The 23882-nt window shown below is 42.3% G+C and overlaps 1 protein-coding gene across 2 annotated transcripts; it reads left to right on the top strand.

Moving 5' to 3' along the window:
• The first annotated feature begins 54 nt into the window (after positions 1 to 54).
• POPDC3 (popeye domain containing 3) lies at positions 55 to 18960 on the top strand. 2 transcript variants are annotated; one of them, XM_042016887.1, is made up of 4 exons: positions 55 to 216; positions 8998 to 9735; positions 11496 to 11604; positions 12444 to 18960. In XM_042016887.1, the coding sequence occupies exons 2-4, from the start codon at positions 9245 to 9247 to the stop codon at positions 12771 to 12773; spliced, it is 930 nt and encodes a 309-aa protein (XP_041872821.1). In that variant the 5' UTR covers positions 55 to 216; positions 8998 to 9244; the 3' UTR covers positions 12774 to 18960. The 2 variants fall into 2 exon arrangements, with proteins under 2 accessions (XP_041872821.1, XP_041872822.1); XM_042016888.1 differs by lacking the exon at positions 55 to 216 and adding an exon at positions 420 to 870.
• Positions 18961 to 23882: the final 4922 nt, after the last annotated feature.

Below are 23882 nucleotides of genomic sequence, written 5' to 3'. Positions count from 1 at the left end.
TGCCCCGCGCCCGCAGCCCCGGGGCCGGCGGAGGCGCCTGCGCGCTGCGGCCGCTCGGTGCCGGCCCCGCTGGCGCCGCCCGCAGCTCCCGCGGCTCCTCTGCCTATTTTAGTCACAGCCGCGGCTCCGTGCCCGCCGCGGGACGCGGGGCCGGCAGCGACGAGCGGCAGCCCCGGGCCGTCCCGTCCGGACGGCCAGGAAACTTTCCCGGGGCAGGTAAGGGGCGCGGGCAGGGCGGGGGCCGAGCCGAACCGAGCCGGGGCGGGCAGAAGCCCGAGTGCTGCCTCCGCCCGCCCCCCGCCGGCGCTGTCCAGCCAGGCACCGCTCGGAGCGCTGCGCGCTCGGGCCGGGGCGAGCGCAGCCGGGGACGCCTCCAGCACCGCCGCGCTCCGGGACACCCGCACCGGGGCAGGGGCAGCGGCAGTCCCGGGAGGGCTGCCCGCCCTGAGGACTCGGCGGCTTCCTGAGCGGGGGTGACAGGTCACTGCCCCGGGAGGGAAGCCCTCCCTCCCTGCGTGCCCGGCGGGGGTAACCGGAGCTCGCGAGTCAGCCCTGCCTGGAAGTTGGAGAGCTCTGCTGTGTCCCCTTTAGAGAGGAGCGTGATACGCTGCCCAGCGCTTCCCCTCGCCAGGGCGCTGTTTGAAGTGGGACTCTTCGTTGCGTGTCTCGGGTTAGGATTTGTCCCTTAGGACAGCGGGGCTTCTGGTTCTGCGCGGGTGCAGCTGCTGCTGCTCACTGACACAAGAGCTGGCTCGGGAATATCTCTACTGTCACAAAACCACCTCGGGATCCGGGGATTTCTTCCTCCGGCTGGGGGTTTGCTTCGTAGGCTGGCGTTATTTGATTCTTCTCTCTCTCCATCAATTAATGGTAAGAGCAGATGAACCCTGAAATTGCATTTGCAGTTGCTCCTTTCCGAAGATAGAACGAGCGACACAAAGCACTGCTCTTCCCCAAACTATAATCTTTTTTGCCAAACACCTTCTTCCAAACTGTAATATTTTACCACATTTTCTTCATCTGTTCTGGAAAACTCTGTGTGCATTTAGACTGTCAATCACTTTATGGGCAAACATTTTATATAGCAGATATCCTGTAATATTGAATCACAGACCACCTGATCGTGTTACAAAGATGTCCCTGATGAAACCTGGGTTCCAGAACTAGGGCTTCTTGCTACTTTGTTGCTTAATGGGAATGTGATTGTATATGTACAAGTTAAAATGTCTTCACTGACCACAGCAAAACAAGAAATGGTTTCCACTTCTGCAGAACTGGTCCTGTTCAGGCTTTCCACAAAGTTCTGTGTGGTGCCAAATAATAAAGTAGCTTAAAATGTCAAGTTTTAAAGAACTGCCTTGCCTGCAAAATAGTAAGTACACTGCAAGTCCTCTAATGAGGAGCTTAGATACTGAAACAGAAGAAAGTGGTAACTGTGGTCAGTTGTGGTCCCTGACACAAACTTTGCCTTCACAGATAACTGTGAAGGCAAAGTTTGTGTCAGGTAAAGCTTTTATGATGAAAGTTGAGAGCAGACAGTTTATTAAGGATTCAAGAAAAGGGTTGTTAGCTGAAGCTACATGTGATCTTCTTACTAAGTGTGTGGGTTCTTCAGAGAGGAGAAGTTATTTTATCATTTTAGTGTGTTCCCCTACTTTACAAAGAAGAGCTCTGGTCAGTGTCTCCAGATAATGATAGGCAATCTGTGTTTATGTGTTTGGACACATGGCTCATGGTGCAATTCTGTAAGCCGGTTGTACGTGCAGGTATGGTGTTGTGAACCAAGCCTCTTTTTTTTGGGAAATTAAGTTCGTGTCAGGTCATTGGTTTCATGGTAGTGCATTCCCATTGAAAGGCATTACTGCACCATACAAACTCACTTAAGCAGAATTCTGCAGAGTTCAGCTGTAGTTTATTAAACCACTTTTTAAGCACTTGTGAAATGTGCCTTGTGGCTGCTTTCTCCACTATTAATTTAAAAGTTGAACTGGAAAGGAGCTTGAAATTGTACTTCCTTTCAAGTTTTATTCTCAAACCCAATAAAACATACACCCTAAATTGTTTTTTGGCTAATGTTGTTCTATATATGAGAGCCTTGCTCAAATTTATCCAAGAGCTGGCAATCTATTGTTAGTTTAAAAAATGTCTGACTGCCATTCCATATTCATGTTTCTTAGGAGCAAAATACCTTAAAAAAAGGAGAAAGGGGATTATACTTCTCAGTTTGGCAGGAATACCACGTGTACTTATGGTTCATTAATTCCGATTCAAATTGAAAGAAATCTGTAAGTTTTATTTCTTTTCAGACACTGTCTAGATGATAAAATAGACAGCGTCTTCAACATTGGCTTTGCAACCACAGAGGATTGCACTGTGTATTTTACAATGATAAATGGGAATTGTTGAAGTATTGTAAATTGTGTATAGTTAGCTGGTCTTTAAAGACTAAATAACACCAGCTTCACTGTATGTAGTGCTCCTAATGAACCTTGTACTGTTCTTTCTGTATTACTGTGGGGTTTCTTTTTCTCTCAAGGCCTCCCCCATCCAGCTTTTTTCCACTTCTTAAAAAGATTAGTGGGAATTTAAGCAAATTGTAGGCAGAATCAGACTTTCCCAGCTGCACCCAAACAAGCTCAATGAGGGGAAAGTCCCATGAAACGTCTCCCGTTCAAGAGCTGTGCTTTGGAGACAGCAGCTCTGCATCTGCTGCACCAGGAAGATGGGAGACAGGCCCAGCTTGGCAAGGAGGACAACCAGTCACTGGTCTCGTGCCATTTGGTGGGTCATGTGGACCATTGACCTCAGTGTAGAGGTGGCATTGGGCTGTCTACAAGACTGGGCAGCAGCTGACTGAAGGGGCGGCTTGGTTGAACAACCTTAAGCATGGCAGCCTAAATTCTGCCTGACCAGAGCAGGGCTTTGGCCCTGGACAGTCCTGCTTGGCTGGTTCTTGTTTCTCAGAGCTGCCCTGAAGGCAGTGAAGCACCACTGATGGCTGGACATGCCCCAGCTGCCTGTTTTGCAGCTCCGAGCATTACCAGAAGGATTGCTGTCTGGGAAGGTATCACATCAAATGGATGATCTCAGTGTCGTGGGTCCAGTTTGGGAATTAAAGACCAGGGGTACTGGAAGGACTAGGCAGAGACTTCTGAGACACTTTACTTTCTGTGTGACAGCCTCTGCTCAGAGCACTGATCCAGTGGGTGAGACAGTGATGAGACATGAATGGACACGAGATGCCTGCCTCAACCCGAGGGAGTGCTAATCCATCTTCTCTCCTCCCATGACTGTGCTCCCAGTGATTCATTTTGACTCGTGTGGGTGGGTCACTTGCTGCCCTTCTCATTGAAGCTGTGATGTTGTGCAGAAGGGACACAGAACTGCACTGCAGTCCCTCTTCATTCTGCGATGATGCTCACCCAGGGACTGGGATCCTGAGGCTTGGTTGCTCGGGTTGCAGACAGGCTCCATGGCAAAGCATTCACATCCCTTTCTTTGAAAACCATTCTCAGGAAGGGATGCTGGCTCCACACAGATGAAGCTTTCATCATAATGTCTATGGGAGGAGTAATTTCAGAGATGTACCTGTCTTCAGTGTTTTCTGTTGCCTAAAGTAGCTCTTAGTTGGTATCTGAGATAGGCTTCTGGATTTCTCTGGGAAGACCAGCTCCAAAACTTTCTAGGTATATACAACTTCTTTATATCAAGCAACTTAAACAAAAGTCCGGGAGACATTGTTGAGATCATCTGATGTGATTTCATGTAGCATAAAAAATAGTATCATAGTAAATAATTTTAAAATTTATTTATACAAATATATAAATCTGGGTATACATATATAAGTATATTTTTATATGTATATCCAGATTTATTTTAGGATCCAGACAGCATCTTGACTTCTTTAATTCCCAGCAAAGGAAATCTTTAAAGCCATCCTACTAATTAATTACCTTTGCTATGTATCCTTGTGTGTCTTTGAAATCTGAATAGATGTAGTTTTATAGTGACTGATTATCTTGACAGCGTTGCCTTTTAGATTGGGTAGTTCTTTTCTTCCTCATCTTCCTTCCACCTTTGTTCAGGCTGCATTTTGTTGGGGAAACCTTGTGTTTTCCAGTATTATAATTACAGCTTTCTCTAGGATATAGTCTCAAGAAGTTTAAGGTACTGTAGCTTGTGTTGTTAGTTACTGTCCTAGTGGCTGCATGCATTTTCAGCCAGAAGTGGGTCCAGGGACAGTATGTCACTGAAAACAGCTTGTTTACCTGCCCATAGCTGCCTATAGGCACGCAGCCACAGCTCTCTGTAGGTGCACAGCTCTCCTCTGTGCTGAGTTAGACACTGCATTCAATAAGGAGTTTGGTTCTATTGGTCCCTGTGGGTATCTCGCCCCACTGTGGAAGGAAAGTAGCTTGGGGAAAGGATTGGGAGCGGTAGGTGTCAGTAGGGGCCACAGAGGGGATTCCAGAGATGTAGGCACAATGGAAGGAAGGGGTATCTTAATTGATGTATGCATCTACATTGCATGTGAAACTACTTGATGAAATTAAGGAGCAGTTGCTTTCTGTAATCTAAATGATTGCTAGACCAGATGTAATTTGTGAGCCTAGAGGGGGTGCTTGGAACTCACCCCTCCGGAATGAGGGGGGGAGGGTGTCAAGGCCAGGAGGACCCCCCCTGGCTGGAGGGACTGCCTTGCTCCTGGTGGAGTTGCTGGACTGTTGAGCCAGGCTATGACCTCTAGATCATGTGTAAACATACACAGTGTAGTGGCTAAAACCGGTGAGACAAATCCTGCTAAATCCAGCATAATCTCATTTTGTGCGAAAAAGTGTATATGCTGTAAAGGAAAACCTTTCCTTTTGCTTCCAAACCTGTAGCAAACAATTCACCCAGGCTGGTTACACGATTAGCACGTGCAGCTCTATAGCCTGTCAACATGTACAGTGTGAAAGTGCTGAGGGCTTTCTTTCGGAGTACTTGGGATAAGGCAACTAAAGAATGGACTATTCAAACTCTGAATAGCTTTACTTTTGACTTAATTAAAAAGACCAAAGAAAGAACTGCTGGTGGCCTCAGGGCTCTTAGGGTTTCTTTTTTGCAGGAATTATTGTGATCCAGACGCAGTAACTAACACTCAGAGCTTCTCAGAGTTGAATTTGAGTCATCAGTGACAAAAATGGGGTGAAGTACACAGTTCTCAAGCAAATTAAAAATGTACATAATGGGTAATTCTTTATGTGAATACTGCAATGTGTGGGGGAAACACCCATTTGAGGAGGGGAAGGTTGTAATGTGCATTTATACAACACAAATTCATTCTGTTTTGACTGCTTTAGTGTACTGCTTATATGAAATTTTATGTTGCCAGCAGATATTTATTTGGTAGAGTGTAAGTGAAATACTCCATTTTCCGCTTTGAAACTCCAGCAAACTCAGTGATTTTAACACTTCCTGATAACAGCTTAGTCCTTTCAGCACTGTTGTATATTTTAAAGAAGTCCATGCCGCTGTATATTGCTCACATCTCTAGCCTGGGCTGATTTTTCGCATCCCTTCATCTGCTCCTGCTGGAGAAGGTGGGATGTGTGGTGGGGCAAGACACTCTGAAGCATGTCAGTAATTCAGCCTGTGCTGGCAGGGCACATCTCCTTCCTGAGCTGGGAGGACTCATCTTGCATGAAACTCGGCTTTTGGCAGCCTACAGATGTCAATGTGTGCCATTCTGATTATGGCAGTCCCATGGCAGGGAGCGTGCTGTGCATGGTGCTCCTTCTCCATAGGCAGGGATGGAGTAGAAAGTACTCAACGTTTGCTCGGGAAGACACAGTTCTTCAGCTTTATAAGCCAAGACACCTGCTTTAAATGCCGTTTCCTGCTTGCTGGATCATCACCGTCAGATGAACCTGTAGCAATAACTGTTCGCCACAGCCAGGGCAATCGAAGCAGGTCATCAAACAAAGCAGAAGACCAAAGCACCTCAGTGAGAGGATGGTGTCCCCTCCAGGTGCTTACAAATGGTAATGTTGTGCTACTGTGAAGGATGACTCAGTTGGTATCACAGCTGCTTGGTTTTTTGGTTTGGGGGATTTTTCTCTCCCCCAACCTCACTTGCAGTAGATGAATGGCTTAATTAGAATGACTGTTCTGAAACCCTCAAGAGTTTAAATTTTGGACTTGTAGGAACTATACAGAAAAATGTGAAAGGCCTTATCTAGCACTAAATACCCTTCAAAATTGGAAATTTTACTATTCTTAGGCCCATACCGATTATTATCTCTGCTCTGTTTACAATTACCAACAATTTTTAGCTCCCAAATATTAGCATAATTTTTTGACTGAGAAGAGCTGCATCTTCTCTTTCTGCCTGCAGTTCACTGGCAGCAAGCATGCCTACTCTTCACCACAGCCCTGAGAAATCAGGCCCATTTAGGAGTAGGTTTTGTCAATATTTCCAGACAGTTTGGCTTTGCCTGCACACCTTGTGTAGCTCAGGAGAGTGTTGTGTTGGTAAGGCTGTGCTTTGGGCTAGCACTGACCTCCCTCCTTTGCCTTTCCTCTTGCCCAGAAGGAGAAAGGTCCTCTCCAGTCTGGGGGATGCCGCAGCACAGTAGAAGTTCTCATTGTGTAGAAATAGAGGAATAAATGGGAATTTTCCACACAGTGGTTTTGGAAGACAGGTCCCATTCTGAAAATGAACACTTAAAAATGCAGGACAGTTTCCTCAGGGCTTTGGTTTTGTGTATGATGACCGTATATCTGTGTCCTAGTGACACACTGTTCTTTCCATATTATCTTGGCCCATCTTGTCATGAATAGATGCTTTACAGAAACACTGTGAGCTATAGTGTGGGCAGACTGAGAATGCAATAAGTGAATTAAAAATTGAACATACATTTTGTGAAATTACTATAATGTCATGTGAAATTATTGCAGTGTGTGACCTTACATGATGACAAGATGTTGGTCATGTAAAGTTAATTACTGATCCACTATGGTTTTGTTTGTGGCATGCATACAGTTTCCAGTGTAACTCCTCAGTCATGGTTCCCTTCAAAACACAGATTTTTATTATTTTCTTTTAGAAATTAGGATCCTCAGTAAAACTGCTTAGAGCAAAATGTTGGCAGGAGAGTACAAGTATTAACAATAATCCAAAATCACTGTTATCAGTGATTCTGTTTTAAACAAACAGTCAAACAAAATACTTCTGCTACTGATTTTTGACCGTGTATTGGAAATGCTGAGTGGATTCAGAATACAAGGTCTGGGAACTGTATGTTCCAGTTTTATTTTCTTTTGATTCAGAAATCTTACCCCTTGATCACAGAAGTACCACCTAAATTTCCTCATGATCTTACCACACCTAGGTAACTTCCTCATAGCTGATGCAGTTTCCCAGTCTCCAAGGGATAAATCCTACATCTGCAGGAAATCCTGTACCAGAGGAGAGTATTTGGATAAAGAAACAAACTGAAAAGGTTATAGTTGCAAACTACTTTATTCTTGTAATGCTGGTTTTTACACTGTAGGAGGATATTGAACATTGTAATTTGGAGAGGTTCTGTGCTCTTTAGCTGTGGTATTTTTATGGGCCAGTGACTTTTCCTATCACCACTCCCAGAGAGGGAGAGTGTCCTCCTAACTTGTTCTTCTGAGCTCTGCTGCTCAGTTGTTTAGGATTTTATGTCTTTATTTAGCACTAGTGTTATTCAATCACAGAATTAATGTTGGGGTTTGAATAAACTTTAAAGAAGTAATGCTGTGATGGCTAGGAAATATTATATAAATTTTCTTTATTAATTTCTTAGACCTGTCATTGTAAAAGAAGCACAACTGAAAGCCCTGATGAATGATGCTGGATCTTTCACTGCAACAGCAGTGCTTTTAAAGTATTGACTTCTGTGGCTCTTGTGAGGGGAAAAAAAACAAACTACTTTGATATTCTAGAGAATCTGATAATTTTGATAGCAAGATAGTTCTTAGTTTCCTTGCTGTTCTACCAGGAAAAGAACCAGACAGTAAGGCTTTGGAGGTTTCAGTCTGGATTACACCACTAATATATTCTGATTTTGCAGTTCTTACCATGTGTAATCTCACATTGAAGTATGTATTTTTATTTTAAAAGACAGGTATGGAAAGCTGGTTTTGATTTTTTTTTTAAATTTATTTTGGGGTTGCTTTATGCATGCTGTCTCTGTGTTCTCCTTTTAAAACTCTTAGAAATACATCACCATATGAAAACAAATAGCATGTTTCATATTTGAGAGTGTTGAACAATAAAATTATGAGGTCCATGGTGTGAAATTTTATGATATAGAACTTTGAATGTTATAAAATTGCTTCGTAAATGTCCCTTGAGTAGTATTTTGCAGGACTACTTATTTCATGTTCTAATAGCATAATCTGTATCAAGATGCCTTTAAGCTTTGTCGTCTTCCTTATATATGACAGGTTTTTGCCTGTTATCCTTGGAGTAGAAAGGACCATCCCCTGGGACACTTGGGTTTCCCTTGTGGTGTTTGGGGATGGAGTTTGTTGTCTCCGGGAACAGAGAGCAGCTTTGCTCAACCCATTAATGAGAATGATTTGACCAAAATCCAGAGTGAAATGGAGGAGGCGAACAAGGAGGAAGAGTTCACTGTCTCTTCTTCTTAAAGAGCTGGGTAGGAGATTAAAAAAGGCTCTCAGGGAGCAGGGTCTGGACCAACAAATCCAACTACCTTCTCAGCAGTGGGGCTGTGCAAAGGCTTGCACAGGATGTTGCGAATGCAGCATACATGGATTCAGTGACAGTTCAGTGGTTGCTACAGGGACCACAGATATGGAATACATGATCTTCACTTGAATGAATATTGAAGTTTGATCCTGGAATCACAGAGGTGCAAGGGTAATTGGAAGATTGTAATGCAGTCTGTGGTTTTAGGCAATAAAACTTTGATAAAATTTAATTGATAATTTTATAAGTAATTCATCTTTTGTTCACTTGTCCAGATCAGAAGAAGCTACGGATGACATGACCAAAGTCAAAATAATGCATGAACTGATGAGAAACAGCACTGAGAATGTTAGCTGCCTAGTTTCTGGAAATCCTAAGTGTGACTTCACTACCAAAAGAGACCATGAAGTTATGTGATCATTGAGCAGAGTTTGCAAGAATGGAAAACAAAAGGACCTCACTAGCTGCATCTCATAAATAAAAATTTCCAAGATTCAGCTGAATCAAAAAATTATTCCAGCCATGGGAGAAAATGCAAGTTTTTGGGAAAGTTTGATATATGCACATCCTACGTGTACCACCTGGAAGCAAGAGGCAGAGGGATCTATCTACCACCTAGCCAGTATTCTCTTTGTTGTGGGCTTCATGGGTGGAAGTGGATTCTTTGGGCTCCTCTACGTCTTCAGCTTGCTTGGACTGGGCTTTCTCTGCTCTTCTGTTTGGGCTTGGCTGGATGTCTGTGCTGCTGATATATTCTCCTGGAATTTTGCGCTGTTCACTATATGCTTCGTCCAGTTCATTTACATTACCTACCAAGTTCGGAGTGTTGCCTTTGACAGAGAATTCCAGGAACTCTACAGTGCTCTCTTCCAGCCTCTGGGAATTTCCTTGACTGTGTACAGGAAGATCATCTTGTGCTGCGATGCAGAAGTGATTACCCTGGAGAAGGAACATTGTTATGCCATGCAGGGCAAAACACCTATTGACAAACTGTCCTTGCTTGTGTCAGGCAGGTTTGTATTGCCTTGTTCAGGTTTACTGCAAATATCTTTATTTTCCCCTCCCTATTGAAAATGAAAGAGGAAAAAAACAAAAGCGTGATTTGTGTATTGTTTGTTTATTTGCCAGTGCAATAGATTAACTATTAATGCAAGTAATATAAATATTAATAGGTTAAATACACTTGTCTAAGATAGCACTAGCACGAAAACACTAAGCACAGAATCTGTAATAACATGAAGAAAAGAATTTGAAGTCATTCTTTTCCAGGCTGCTGTATCATAGCATTTAACAGGTTAGGCAGATAAAGGGAATAAATTTTCAGTCTTTCAGCTGTTTTTCAGTCTTCAGGTCATGGCTTGCTATCTATCTACTGCCTAGCTGATGAGCACAGCATCTGTCCTATTTTTCTTTACTAGTATCATCTGAAATGGTACAAAAAGTTAGTTACAAAACTGAATATACTGAGATAAACTCTGCTTAATGGAGATCTTGACTTTGATACAGATTGCATTTGGTTGCTTTCAAGGCAGTGGGAGAAGAGTATTGGTAAGGAAGAGCAAAAGACTTGAAAGTGCCCTTTCATTACAAGGGGACATAGTTGAGCCTTATCAAGCCTTGCAGAACTGGGTCCACAGTTACTGTATACTGTGGCCCTGTATTAGACCCTGAGGCAGTAAATCCACCTGCTTGTGCTCCCTGCTTCCAGGAGAGCCTTCTGGCAGCTTTGCTGCTGCTTTCCTGGAGGGAAATACTAGCTTCTGTACTGTATGCAAAGCAGAGTGTGGTACCAGACCGCCACGAGAGTAGGTGGGACACCCAGAGGTGATGGACATGGACTGTCCTTGATGGGACACTTTGTGGGTGCTTTTTGATAGCCTGCTCCATGGATGGATGGAACTTGTAGGCAGCTTGACACTCAGCTGATTTAGGACTGCTTGCAATGAACAATATGGATTGTAGGCAGTTTTCCTTTGTGACACCCTGGTTCAGAGCATTCTTGGGAGCTGTCTAGGAAGTACTTAATGGAGATTGCTTTTGGTCTTACCAAAGGAGAGGTGTCCATCCTTCTACATGCCCAGCCAGTTAGTGATCACCCAGAGCTCCTGTTGCCCTTCATCCTGTGGTACAGGGCTGCTTGTGTGCCTTCAAACTCATATGTTATTTAAAAAGTAGAAAGGAAAGGAGCCTTCTCTTTGGCATCTTCAGAAGGCCACAGCATTCACACAGAGATCCCATACCTCCAGGCTGTTCATCTGCCTCCAGACATAGTCCTGTGGCCATGTAATTCCTGTTAAACATGGAGAGAGGCCTGCCTAGCACATGCCACGGGGCACTCCTGCTTCCCACTCCCAGTTTTTGTCACTTTGTTCCCTTTAAAATGCTTATTTGCCAAAACTGGAAGTAAATCCCATGGTTTTCAGGGGAAGCAGGTAAATGCTGTTATGGGCTTTGGTCTTTCACCTCTCCAGTGTATAATGGCCTTTTAATGGCAAAGCTTGTGCATCACTGCACAGACCTACCACAGAGAGAATAATGTGGTTTGAAAAAGGCCTGGAAAGATTTCCATTTCAGTTGCATGATTGTCTTGTATTCTCTTTCAACTGGCCTGAGCAAGCTGGGTTCAAAAATATAATTAGGATACTGTTGGCTGGTTTTTTGTGCTTTCAAATCTATATTTGAATTTCTCAGATAGTAGAAATAGCACATTCTTGTTGTAGTCATTGCTGGTGTACTGATAGTGCTAACAAATTAACATGTCTTATCTTGGTAGGATCAGAGTGACAGTTGATGGGGAGTTTCTGCATTATATTTTTCCTCTTCAGTTTCTGGACTCTCCTGAATGGGATTCACTGAGGCCCACAGAAGAGGGAATTTTCCAGGTAAAAGTTAAGGGGTTTCTTTTCTTTTGTTTTCAGTACTACAGGAAACTGTTCAAGTACTGTTTGATTTCAAAATAAATTTATTCAGTTGTGGGTTTTGTTTGTGATACTGTACAAACCAGTGGCATCCCATTAGTTTGGGGAGGGAAGTCCTCTTTATCCGTTGGACTGGTTTTGCTGTTTGTATCTTGTTACAACAAACAGGGGTTTTCTTAAAGCTAATCTGGGAGGTAGGCTCTGTTTGCATTCTTTGGCTGCACTGCTGTTCAGCCCTGAGAAGCCAGGTTTCCTCGGAGTGAGTAGAAGCTGGTGCTGAAGAGGTTCCCCAGTGGGAGATGAGCCAGGGGGAGACGTGCCTGTGACACAGCTTGGCACGGGTCTCAGCATGAGACATGGTGTCAGCCAGGGCTGCCCTTGAGCTCTGTGAGCCCTCCCACTGCTGTCACTTGACCGACACGCTGGCTTCTGTCTGTGTTGGATCTGATGTCTGCTGTCACGAGGACAAATGGCATTTGTCGAGAGCTTTCTTTAGACCTGCCTTTCCAGCTGAGGCTGCCAGGATTGGAGCAGGGAGTGCAGGGCTGAGCCAGGGCATCCTGACCATGTGGGTGCAGGCATATTGTCATTGAGGCTGACTAGATGTGATCATTTAGTCCATATCCAGTCACCGTTCTCACTTGTCTTTTGCATACAATAACCTCCCAGAGCTCTCTGACTCAATTAAAAGGCTCTAATTGCAGTAGACAGGTTCTGATGGGAGAGGGGGGTGCCTTCTGAGCAAGGGCAGCAGCAGCAACACCGCTGCCTTGTCACTGGCTCTTCAATTCTCTCTTGTGTAGGTAACGCTTACAGCAGAGACAGATTGTCGGTACGTGGCCTGGAGGAGAAAGAAGCTCTACCTGCTGTTCGCTAAACACCGCTTCATCTCCCGCCTGTTCTCAATTCTAATTGGGAGCGACATTGCTGAAAAACTGTATGCCCTGAATGACAGGGTGCACGTGGGGCAGGGCTTTAGGTACGACATTCGCTTACCCAACTTCTACCACGTTGCACTGCCAGAGACCCCTCCCGTGCAGCCCTCCCACCACTCCCACCACCTCCAGAGAGGGTCCCCCTGCCGCAAGCCCACAGGGGTTACAAACTGCAGCTCCTTCCTCACACCCTCCTAGGAAGGAAAGTTCTGCTGCAGCCATTCCTCAAAGCGATGAGGGGAGATGGAAGGTGGCAGAGCAGAAGAGCAGAGAAGCAAAAGCAGATGAAGCCAAATTTGACTGATAAGTGCCATTTATGTTAATTGGAGTAGGTTGAATTCTCTGTTTCAAGCCAACAGGTTGGCTTCTGCATTTTGACTGTCTGTGCAATATGTTTGTTTTCTGTTGATTCTCCTGTTATCTTCATCTCTTTCCTTTTGGAAGAGAACAAATCATAACAGTCTGAGGTCTTATTGCAATTGTGGTGGCCTCTGTGGTGGTGTGTTGTTTTGTTAGTTTTTTTTTTTTTAAAAAGCAAACCCATGGTATTTGTAATTATATTTCCTCAAAAAATTTTGTCATAATGAAGTAAAGTCAGAATAGTCAATGAGAACAAGTAAGTTGTCTTCAAAATATAGCAATTTGGTTATCATGTTCATTTTTATGCCATGTGAACATTCTCTCAATTTACATGAATAATGTTGCAGAAAAAAGACTGAGGATCGATTGCATTGGTTTCATTTCTTAAAGAAATGAAAGATTTTGAAATGCACAGCAAGATTGTTAAAAATCCAAACAAAACAACACAACAAATTCTGTCCCATTGAGTGATTGGTTTCTCTCTGACTGTCCTAGAGAGGTAGTATGTGAAAACAGACATAAATGTCATTGCTGGCATTAGAAAAATAAAACAGCTGTAACTGCTGCAAATACAGCTTAGGGAAAAGGTTGTTCGGCATTTCTGATAGGATGTGATGCTGTAGCACCTGGGCTTCTGCAGTGTCAGTGCCATTTGTGACATGTACAATAAATAATGTTAATCAATCTACTGCCAAACCATTGGAGTTTGTTGTACAATGTTCTTTTTAGCTGTGTTTGTCAGGAAGAGACTAAAACAGCTGCAGCAATAAATACAATTTTTAACGGATACATTCTTGTTTAGCTTCTAGAGTCACTTTCCTGTGCCTATGAAATTCTTGATTTAAAAGATATTCTCTCCCTAATTCTGTGGTGTTTTAATGACATAAGGGAGCCTCAGATCACATTTAGGAGGAGAGAGCTGGTTTCGACCCTTGGGGTCACTGTGCCTTTGAAGAGAAGTGTCTGAATGTCTTTGCTAGCTCACCTTCCTGCTGCTCTGCCTGATGCCTGCCAATAATCAAAAAATAAGAAGCATTACAATTTTATGAGAATGGATTGCTGCTTGATATGTCTGGAAGTAGATAATATTTTTAGTATTTTAAAATTTCTGGCCTGTTTGGTAGGATGGCCCTTGTGTGCTTCTCCATGTGTGGGTATACATATAAGTTTAGATGTTGTGAGTGGTTTCTGGAGGAGTTAAAATGATACGATGTTATGCTTGAGAGATAATCATGCAGTATGTATAAAAAAGCTATTAGAAGGGATGTGAAACACTACCTGTTTGAAGGACAATTAGTGTAGAGCAGATAAGATTGTACAAGTTTTGCTTTTAGCTTTCTTTCTCGGAGAGGGAAACCTGCCAAACATAAATACCTCAGCATGCAATGTGATAAACCCCAAATCATTCTCATAACCCTTCCATGCAATGTGTTCTGTATGTACTGCTTAATGCATGAAGTCCCTGAGTCACAGAGCTACTTTGTCCTGGTCAAAAGAGAATTGGAAAAAATGCAAACTGTTCACTGATATCTTTTAAAGACCTGTACAGATGCTAACTAAGGCACAAAGTGCCAGAGGCTGGCAGCATGTATTAAGGATGTACATCTGTGTGTCCCCTCTTCCCATAACCTTTTCCTGGTTAAGGGACAGGACAGCAGACTACCTGACCCCTTGGTGTGGCTCAGCACAGGTGTTCCCATGTAACTTCAGTGCTGTGGTTGGTGCCATGTCCTGTTTGTCAGCAGTGTCTGAGGTGGGAAAAGTGCATCATCTCTCGTGGATGTCACTTGGGCTGTGCCTCATCATCCCTCTCTGTGTCAGCCAGCTGAGCTGCTCTAAAAACCTTGTGCTGTTTTTAATGACCCCTTTAAAAATAGCCCCCCACCTCATTCTGATAACAAGAATTTCTAATTTGTCATGCTATGTGTGTTGGACCAACATGAAGTTTATACTTAACGTTTTATGTTTTAACAATCTGCAAACATAAAAATATTTTAAATGCATAAAAGAGATGTTATTTTAGACTTAGGTGTACTAATGTTCTCCTTGGTTTTCTTGAATACTTGGGTTTGGCCTATTGATTCAAGAAAGCTTGTCTTTACTAAATTCTGACTCTACTAAAGTCAATTCATTTGACTACCTTCACCTTAAAATAAGACCAAGGCATCTTACCCAATTTCTATATCAAGCTTATATGTTCTATTTAAACTATAGCATACTGCTTAGGAAGATACTGGGGAATGATGGGTGCTTCATATCACACTTGGATAATTTTTTCTTTTTTGTGACTGTGGTATGCCTTGGCTTCTGTCACACATTTTCCAAACACAAGCCTCTGTGATGCTTTTCTCTGCTGGAATTGGTTACTGTCAGAAATCTCTACCAGGACACATCTGAGTCAATATCTGAACATACTCTTAGCTAATCTTGTTTAGCTGTTGCTACTGTGCTTTTTGGGCTTTGAGTCATTTTTTAAAAATCGTTTCTAGTTTTCCAGCATCTGTTTGAGACATGACTAGCAGAACATTTCAGCTGTAAAATTCAGCTGTAAAATATATATCTACAATAATATAAGTACACACAAAAGGACTGGAAGCATGACAGAAGTTCTCTCTACCTCTGGTTTTTTTTTCATCTGGACAGTACTTCTAAAACTTACAGTGAAATATGGTCTGGCATGTGACTCATAAACCAGTATTTTGGGTGAGCTGTATAATCTACCTAAGTGAAGACCTACTCAGACTTATATCAGCAAAATTAGACAAGTTTTGTGAGATTACAAAACATTTTTCTTTTTTACCAGTTTCATAACCTTCTGTGGAGTTATGTCTACATTTGTAACGTTTGTATGCTACTATAGGTAAGAGTGGCAGAATCTGTGCACGTGATGATGTGGTCATTCATCAGTTATTTTCCTAAGTTTTTATAATTATATGGACATCATGTTGGAATTGCCCTCACAGCCTGCAGAAGGGTGCAAATTTGCTGCATAAGGTAAGAAACTGTATGGCCTAGGAGAGTCCAAAACAGAGGGGGAGGAGGAGAGAAAGACAGAACTAAGTTCATACAGATTTTATCCAAGAGATGTTTATTTTAAATTGGACTTGTGGCAAATTAATTTGTTGGATGCAGCAATATGTAGTTAGAGGTTCAAAAGCAAGTTTTGCCTACTTAGGAGCATGGGTCTGACCCTGCAATTCTTTCATTATGTAGGTTTTTTTTTAACCACTACTAGTGCAAGTACACGTACCAGGTTCCATCATGTAACTCCACTCGAAACTACAGAAACTATGGAATAACCAGAGAGGATGCATCCCAACATGCTGTTGTAGCTAATACACTATGCAAGGCAAATTTTAAGCACTTAAAGAAAAAGGTTGTTTTATTCAGTTACCTGTGATAGCAGAGGCTGAGCTTTGCAATTGAGGAAGGCCAGCCAGGGTCTATGTTTTCAAGAACTGTTTCCCTTGCAACAAAGCAAATTAGACATATAGAGATATGACCTCCCCTAGGATAAAACTGGGAAAGCTGAATACATGCTTGGATGATATTGCACCGATGTGCCATACCACAAAAAAGGCATATGCTTGTGGTAATTAAACAATATGTTGATACTACATTTTCAGGAAAGAAGTGCTCTACAGATTTTGCTTATTGTGAATGATAAATATAAGACATATTTGGTCTCAATGTACATGAAAATTTAAACCACAATATTGTGTTGCTCATACGAACAGATATTGCAAACCATGCGTTAAAACTGAAACAAATCTGCAGTTATTTATATAGAAGAAAACTATTTAAGTAGGAAAGGAAAAATTAATATTGATTTGTTGAATTCAGACATGACAAGATTAATATTTTTCTTTCTATTCCTGTAATAATTGAATGCATATTTTTCCTCCCTAGTGTGTTACTGTATAACAGATTTTTTTACTATACAACAAAATAAATACCATATAAAACCGATTTGTTAATCCCTCTTGAAAATACTGGATTTCTTTACATTAATATGCATTAAAATATAATAGGTTCAGGGCTCCCAAGGAAAAACACCTTTTCTTTCTGTTTATCTAATTCACATTAACTTTCCTTTCGTGTAGATTTTTTTTATCCCTTCAGTTTCTACTTGCTGTAATTCTGCTGCTGTGGGAATCAAAAGATGTATTGAACTTGACATGTAAATCAAGCCACCTCATGGTGATGAATCAAACCATGTAGGTGGAGCTTCATCAGCAGGAGTGTGTAGGAGAAAGGCAGCACAAGCATGTCATCACTGAGCTCTAGATTTGGGGTCATGTCCCAAACTATGGCTAGCAATGCCCTCCTAGAGAGTCACTTGGCAGAGGGTTCTGCCAGCAGAGGGTTTAGACCCACATCATCTTTCTGCAAGCTATAAATGTTGTTAAACCTTGCTCTGGAGTGGAAAAAAAAAAAAAATGGGACATTCCCAAAAGCTTGTGAGAGCAGAAGGATTTTGTAGCAGTTATTCTTCTGCTGTGGATTCACAGGAAATATTTTTAAGTTGTCATTTGAACTGCAGCTCCTAATTTGAGGGATCAGTGGTATATTGGGACAGGACTATTTTGCTACCTGAGCAGGAGTTTGAAGACAAATGATGATAAAAGATAGATGACCAAGAACTAAGATGTCATATAAATAAAAAACTGCAATAAAATAATGGTAGTAAAGAACTATTTCAGCAGTGAATCCCATAGTTTTTATTGTATCCACTAGTAACTCTCCACCTAAACTTGTGCAAATCTGGGGGTTATAATAATTTTCTGGGAGTAAAGGACATTAGGCCAAGAGAGACACTGAAGCCAAAAATCCCATCTAATGGGTGAGTGCTCTAACCATGTAATTGCATAGAAGTGGGCAGCAGTGTCCCCTTCTGTAGAAACTGCACATCATAGGCAAGCATTAAAGCATCTCATCTGTGAAAGGAGGTGAGCTGGTCCCTGTCCCCAGGCAGCGATTCTGGTGGGATGATCCCAAGCAGCCTGCAGGAGTCATGGCTTGGTGAGGATGAAGCACACATACCTCTTTAATATTTCCCATGTGTGGGTTTTAGGAAGAGTGCAGGACAATCTAGATACCCAATGCTGGGCTTGCACTTCCATGTAGGACATGACTCAAGGGTGGGATACTGGCAGGTAAGATTTGGGATGAGTTTAAAACACATTAGGTATGACCCTCTATCTTCCCATATGTGTTCTCTTACACCGGGTAAATGAAAAATAACTTAATCCATAACAAAAGTGAGGCAAGCCAGTTCACATCTGCTAGGATACCCAAGGATGGGTATCAGCAGTTCCTATAAAAAAAGCAGTTTGGATCTATGAAATGTTTGGAACAGCAGTTCCAAGCTGTTGTGCTGGAATTCCTTGCTGTGCTTTGTTCATCTAACTCTCTCACATTAAAATTTTTAAAGCTTTTATGGAACCCAGCTGTAGTAGCTATTCTGTTTTACTAAGAGATAAAATATTCTGAATACTTTTTTTGAATATGAAGCAAAACTGTCCTGTTTTCATTTACAGAAAAGCTGAGTCCTCTCAAATGATACTTTCAAGCAGATCTCCCCTAGTGAGGGGAATGAAGTGCTTCTCAAAAAGTCAGATATCCAGCACTATGCTCTGTTTATCACTAGGTCTTCATTTTATTGTTCAGTTACAGCTTTTCAAAAATATAATGTTCATGCTGGAAATATGTTCTTTAAAGAAATAATGAGTAAGTATTAGTAGAAAAAAAAAAGACAAGAAATACTGATACATAAAGCATTTTTACATGGATTTTGATTTTACCAACTATTAGTACCTTTTTGTTAACTATAGTGGTTGCCGTTTTAGTTCTGAAAGTGCTTTTTACAGTGGTATATGTACTTAAGCTACATGCAAAAGCAATAATCACATATATATGTATGTTTATTGCAGTCTGTATCCCTGTTTTTTACTCTATATAATAGGGGTTTGTTTGTTGCTCTTTTCTTTACAGAACAAAGAAGCATAATAAACATTACTTAGAAGACTGGTCTTATTTATTAATTGAAAAGAGAAGAAAATGCGTTTTTTTTAAATTCTGTATTTACTTTTAAAAATCAAGGTAGCAAGAAGCAGTTGTGGCATGCTCTAACTCAGCACACATGTTGACAGTCCTTTACAATATGCACAGTTTATTAAATTTGAAAAAGCTATCTCTTTCCAGTTCAAAGTTTTTCTGAGGTAATCTATTTACCTTTTCTTTCCCTTCATGGTGGACTATTATCACTATCAAATAATGTATGCTATCTTTGTCACTTGTTTAAATAGTTTCTTAGACTTACCTTCAGCCTCCCCCTACTTCTTTTTTTGTCCTTGTTCCTCAAGTTTTTTAGTTAGGTTTTTGGATTTTTTTTTCAGTTCTGTCTGTCTGTCTGTAGCTGTTAAACTCTTGTTATTTATTGTGTTTTCATATCTTTGCATAAAATTCTAAATCTTTATCAATAATTTTTTTAATTCCTAGAAAATGGTTGATAATGATGCACATACGCAACATCCTCAAGGTTCAGTCCCAGCCTTTGCTTCTCAAAAATAGCCACTGGTAAATATTAAAATGCACAGCTAAAAAAGACTAACACTGCAGCAAAACATTAATTGTCACTGTAGCAACACCCAAAAGCATGCATGCATTTGTACTCTGACAGTATCTGCAATTCCTTTGGTTTATACGGACAGTCACACAGACTCACAGAAATCCGTGGGGATCTCTGCAGAGAGAACATTGAGAGCTGCTGCTGAAATGCGTTTACCCCAGGATTAGCACAGACATCTGTCCATGAGCGTTTTGAACTTTATTTGTGCGTGGAAGTTGTCCAAAAAGGGGACAGAAAAATCACAGCCAGTTCACCCAGTGCTGCCAAATCTGCTGTAGTGGGGACCCCTAAAAATGGGCTGTCACCCAGTGAGGGGAGAGATGCAGCGCAAAAGCATGGCTCTATTACTTGTCTTCCAATTTTGTGTGAAGTAAGAGCTGCCTCACGTTAACCAAGAGCAATGTGTCGATAGCTATTTGAGTTCCAGGCAGGCAATGCAGTCAAACTCCATATCTGGTATTCCTCTATTTGTAGAAAGAAGCAAAGCCCCTGGGACAGGTTCCCTTTATTCCCAAATGCCGTAAGAAAGCTGCCCTGGCAGGGCAGTGACAAGCGTGCATTGGCTCTGCTTTAGGAAATCCAACACATTTTATATCAGCTCTCCTGTTTTTTTGGGGAGTCATGTGATTTAGGTAGAGCTAGAACAAGCATAGCAGGCCCTTCCATCAAGTCCCAGAAAAATCACTTGCAAGCAGTTCATAGAAACTGTTCACTGAGCAATTTCAAATAATGAACATGCAAAATAAAGTGTCAGCAGGGAACTGCTTATGCATAATTTGGGAGCAGGGATAATTGTTCAGTGTGATTGAATAAATTGTTTACTGCACACAGTTTAGATAACTTTAATAGCAAACAATTTTACTCTGTCCTCATGCCTCAGGATCATGTACCCTTTGGATAAACATCTACATCAACCATCTGTTAAACTCTGAATACCTTGACTGATTATTTTAGAAGAAAGTTGGCTCCTGGCTGTAAGCTGGCAACAATCAGTTACTATACTATTAGTCAGATACCTGGAAGCCCTGGGATGTAGTGTTTTATATCTTGGATTCAAACAAAAAGATAGCCCTTCTTGTATTAACAGGAGACACCATCCCTGCAGGTGTTGCATTGGAAGAATTGCCTGACTATACATCAGAAAGTGTCTGTCAGAGGGCCTGAGGTAAACATGCACTGGAATGCACATATTCCTGTTAAAAAAACTCCAGGATACTGAAGAGCTGAGAGAGTATTTGTCGTTCACAATCTCTTCCATGCAAACTTCCTTCTAGTAAAACATAATTCTTGAGGATGCTTTCAGGCAAAACCCATATAAATAAATTTTCTGCAGAAAATGTGTGTGATTTTTCAGTTATACAGCCCATAATTTCAGCAAGTGGGATGGGATTTGCTAGTGTATTTCATCCCACTCCAGACAGTTGTCAAATACACACAGAATGAATTGCTTTCTAAAGCAGCCCACTTATAGTGCCTATGGAGGGAATTTAAAAGATTAGTTTAGAGTAGATGCTGAGTACACTTCCTGAAACTATAAATGGAAACATTTCATAGATCTTGCCATTGTCTGAAAATAGCCCTGTCAGCCTGGCACATCTGGGATCCTGAATACAAAGCATTTGTTCTCTTTAGTGAAAACTTTGCCTAAAAAAGGCTATGGCATTGGACTCTCATTTGGAAGAGGCAGAGCACTTGCAGTTTCATGAAAAGTTTCTTTCTCATCTGCATAATAAGGTCTTCCAATGCCTGGCTAGGCTAAACTGAGGGACAGGAGAAGGAGCTTCAGGTCTCAGCTGTGCTTTTGAACTCCTACCTGTCCTCTTCTGAGGTCCAACACCTCCCTGCATCATCAGCAGGATGATATTTTCCCTGGAATCCAGAAAAATAGGCAGGCACCAAGAGGTTAAGGTGTACTGTTGAGGATCACAAAGCTGTTTGCTGGAGATAAGGAACAAGACTGAGCAATTTGCCACATCCATGTGACAGTTTCTACTGTGGACTATTACTGTGGAAAATAACTGTATAATTGGAGAAAGTACTTAAGCTATCAAGATCTTAATAGCAGAAGAAAGAGACACAACAGAGAAGAAACCTGCATCAATGAACAGCTGAAACACCATTAGACCTGTCTCTGCTGACAAAATGCATCAATTCAACACAAATCTCCAAAAACTGATCTGTCTGTCCAAAGCCAATCCTCATTCTGTGTAAATGCAAACAGTTTTTATTTCTTGCTTCATTACAGATTAATTTGTGTTAGCAGACTTCAGAGAACATGTAGCTTATTGACAAAGATAGGAGGTTAAACCAGTCTTTAGAGTGATTTAACAGCAGGACAATAATTTAATTAAACCAGCCCATTCTCCTGCAGTACATGAGACCTTGTTTTAAGAGGATAAATTCTACTTAGTACTTCTTACTTAGAGAATGTTTGTTATCTGTGTAAGTATAGTTAATGTTATCTAATATTATCTGTAAAACTAAAGGCCATTAGTATCTGCCTTGGACTATGTGCCATCATCTTATATAAAATTAATGCCAGTGATTCTATCAGAGAAAGTTTTTCTTCTGTGCACAGGTGCACACCACAGCACAACACCAGAGTCCATCAGAGCCATGTCTACGTGTTCCACCTGCTTATAGCCCTCCTGGAGAGACAGGATAGAGGCACATCTCTCAGACCCTCTCTCACTTCCCTCTTTCTGCTGACAGCTGTACTGGCAGATACAACCATCTCCATTACCCACGTAGTCTTGGTTCTTACTGCCCTGCTGCAGACGGGAAATAGTGTTTAATCATGAATATACTGAAATATGAAGATCCCAAGAGACTAACTGCAATCAGGACAAACTTCTACACTGTCACATGGCTGCAAATATTATTAGTTCGTTGCCGAGCTTTCCTAACTAACATTTTTTTTTGCACTGGGCTAAGAACATGCTGTTTACCACCAAGGCTTCCCCCAAAACTAGAAGAGACCTGGAGGGTAATGTCAGGTACAAAGGCTTTACAGAAGACACAACCAGTACAGCAAACTGCGCTTCTCCAGTGTTCGGTAATGTGCTAGAAAATGCTTACATGTCAGTTTGGATTGGGATAGGAGCTCTCTGATGGGCTGCTTTGTGCAGCTTTTGGAAGCTACTTGGCTTTGCTCCAGCAAGCATAGCTGAATACTATCATTCTCAAACACATGCTAGATGCTATCACTTATGACCATTCCTGTAGTTACGTTATCCTGACTCGTTCTTCCTACCCTTTTTCCAGCTCACTTACTCTGCATGTCTCAGGAAAGAGAAGGTACATCCATAAAAACGGCTGGCCAGAGGAAACATAGTCCCAAGTCCTTCATAATTATTTCATAATATATTTTTGAAAATCAGATCTTACACGGGGCAGCAGGATTCATAAACCTCCTGTTCACATGGAACATGTTCCTGGAATGATCCTGATCTCTTCTCCAAGATGCAAAGCCAAGAACAACCATAACAAAGGCACGGCCTCCTGGGACATATGTTGATATGTACAGGTGTAAATTGTTACTTCAAAAATGACTTGGGATTCTGTATGCTTTCCAAAAATATTTAAGAATAATGCTGATCATATGCTCTTGGCTGCTGAAAAAATAACCCCACTTTGTAGCTAGTTCATCAGAATGTGTTGAAAGCGTTTTTCTGCCTTTTCAGTCCTCATTTATCACCAACAGTCAAGTTTTGAGATGGGCTGGAATGTCTTTCATTACTGGATGCTACTCGTCAGGCTCCTGGGGATGAAGGCAGGCTCGGTGACTACTTCGCCTGTCCTGCAAGACTGGTGGTGCCGGCGGGGGCTGGACAGGACACGGGCAGAACCGATGCCGACTTGCGGGGACACAAGCGTCCCGCTTTGGAAGCACACCGTTTCTGGGAGCTGTCAAACTGCCGCACGAGCAAACTTGGTGGCATTTCTTAAACATCATGCTCGTGACAAAGCAACCGCAGCAGGTGCCGAGTTGCGAAGAGCGGTTTTATAAAGGCTGTTGAGGCTCCTTGACACACCATGTAGGGGCAATACTGCTTGCGACTCGTTTAGGGGAGAATTCAGCCCTTCTAATTTTAACCACCCAACAGCTGGGCTGGCTGCCCGGGCGCGGGGCTCCGGCCGCACCTCTGCGCGGTGGCTCTCCCCACCTGTTTTAGGCGCCTCGATTGGGCACTGCCCACAGGCAGCGCCGACCCGGGTGCGGGTGCCCGGGGTGATGCTCGCAGGGGTCACAGGGGGCTCTGCGGGGCCGGGGCCGCCCCCGCCCCTCCCGGCCCGCCCGCAGCCCCGGGGCCGGC

This window comes from Corvus kubaryi, unplaced genomic scaffold, assembly GCF_017639235.1.
Source record: "Corvus kubaryi isolate FWS band 111438036 unplaced genomic scaffold, C.kubaryi_AGA036_p1.0 split3-73, whole genome shotgun sequence".
Taxonomy (NCBI): domain Eukaryota; kingdom Metazoa; phylum Chordata; class Aves; order Passeriformes; family Corvidae; genus Corvus; species Corvus kubaryi.
The sequence above is the reverse complement of the archived record's forward strand: the minus strand, read 5'-3'. Positions and strand labels throughout refer to the sequence as shown.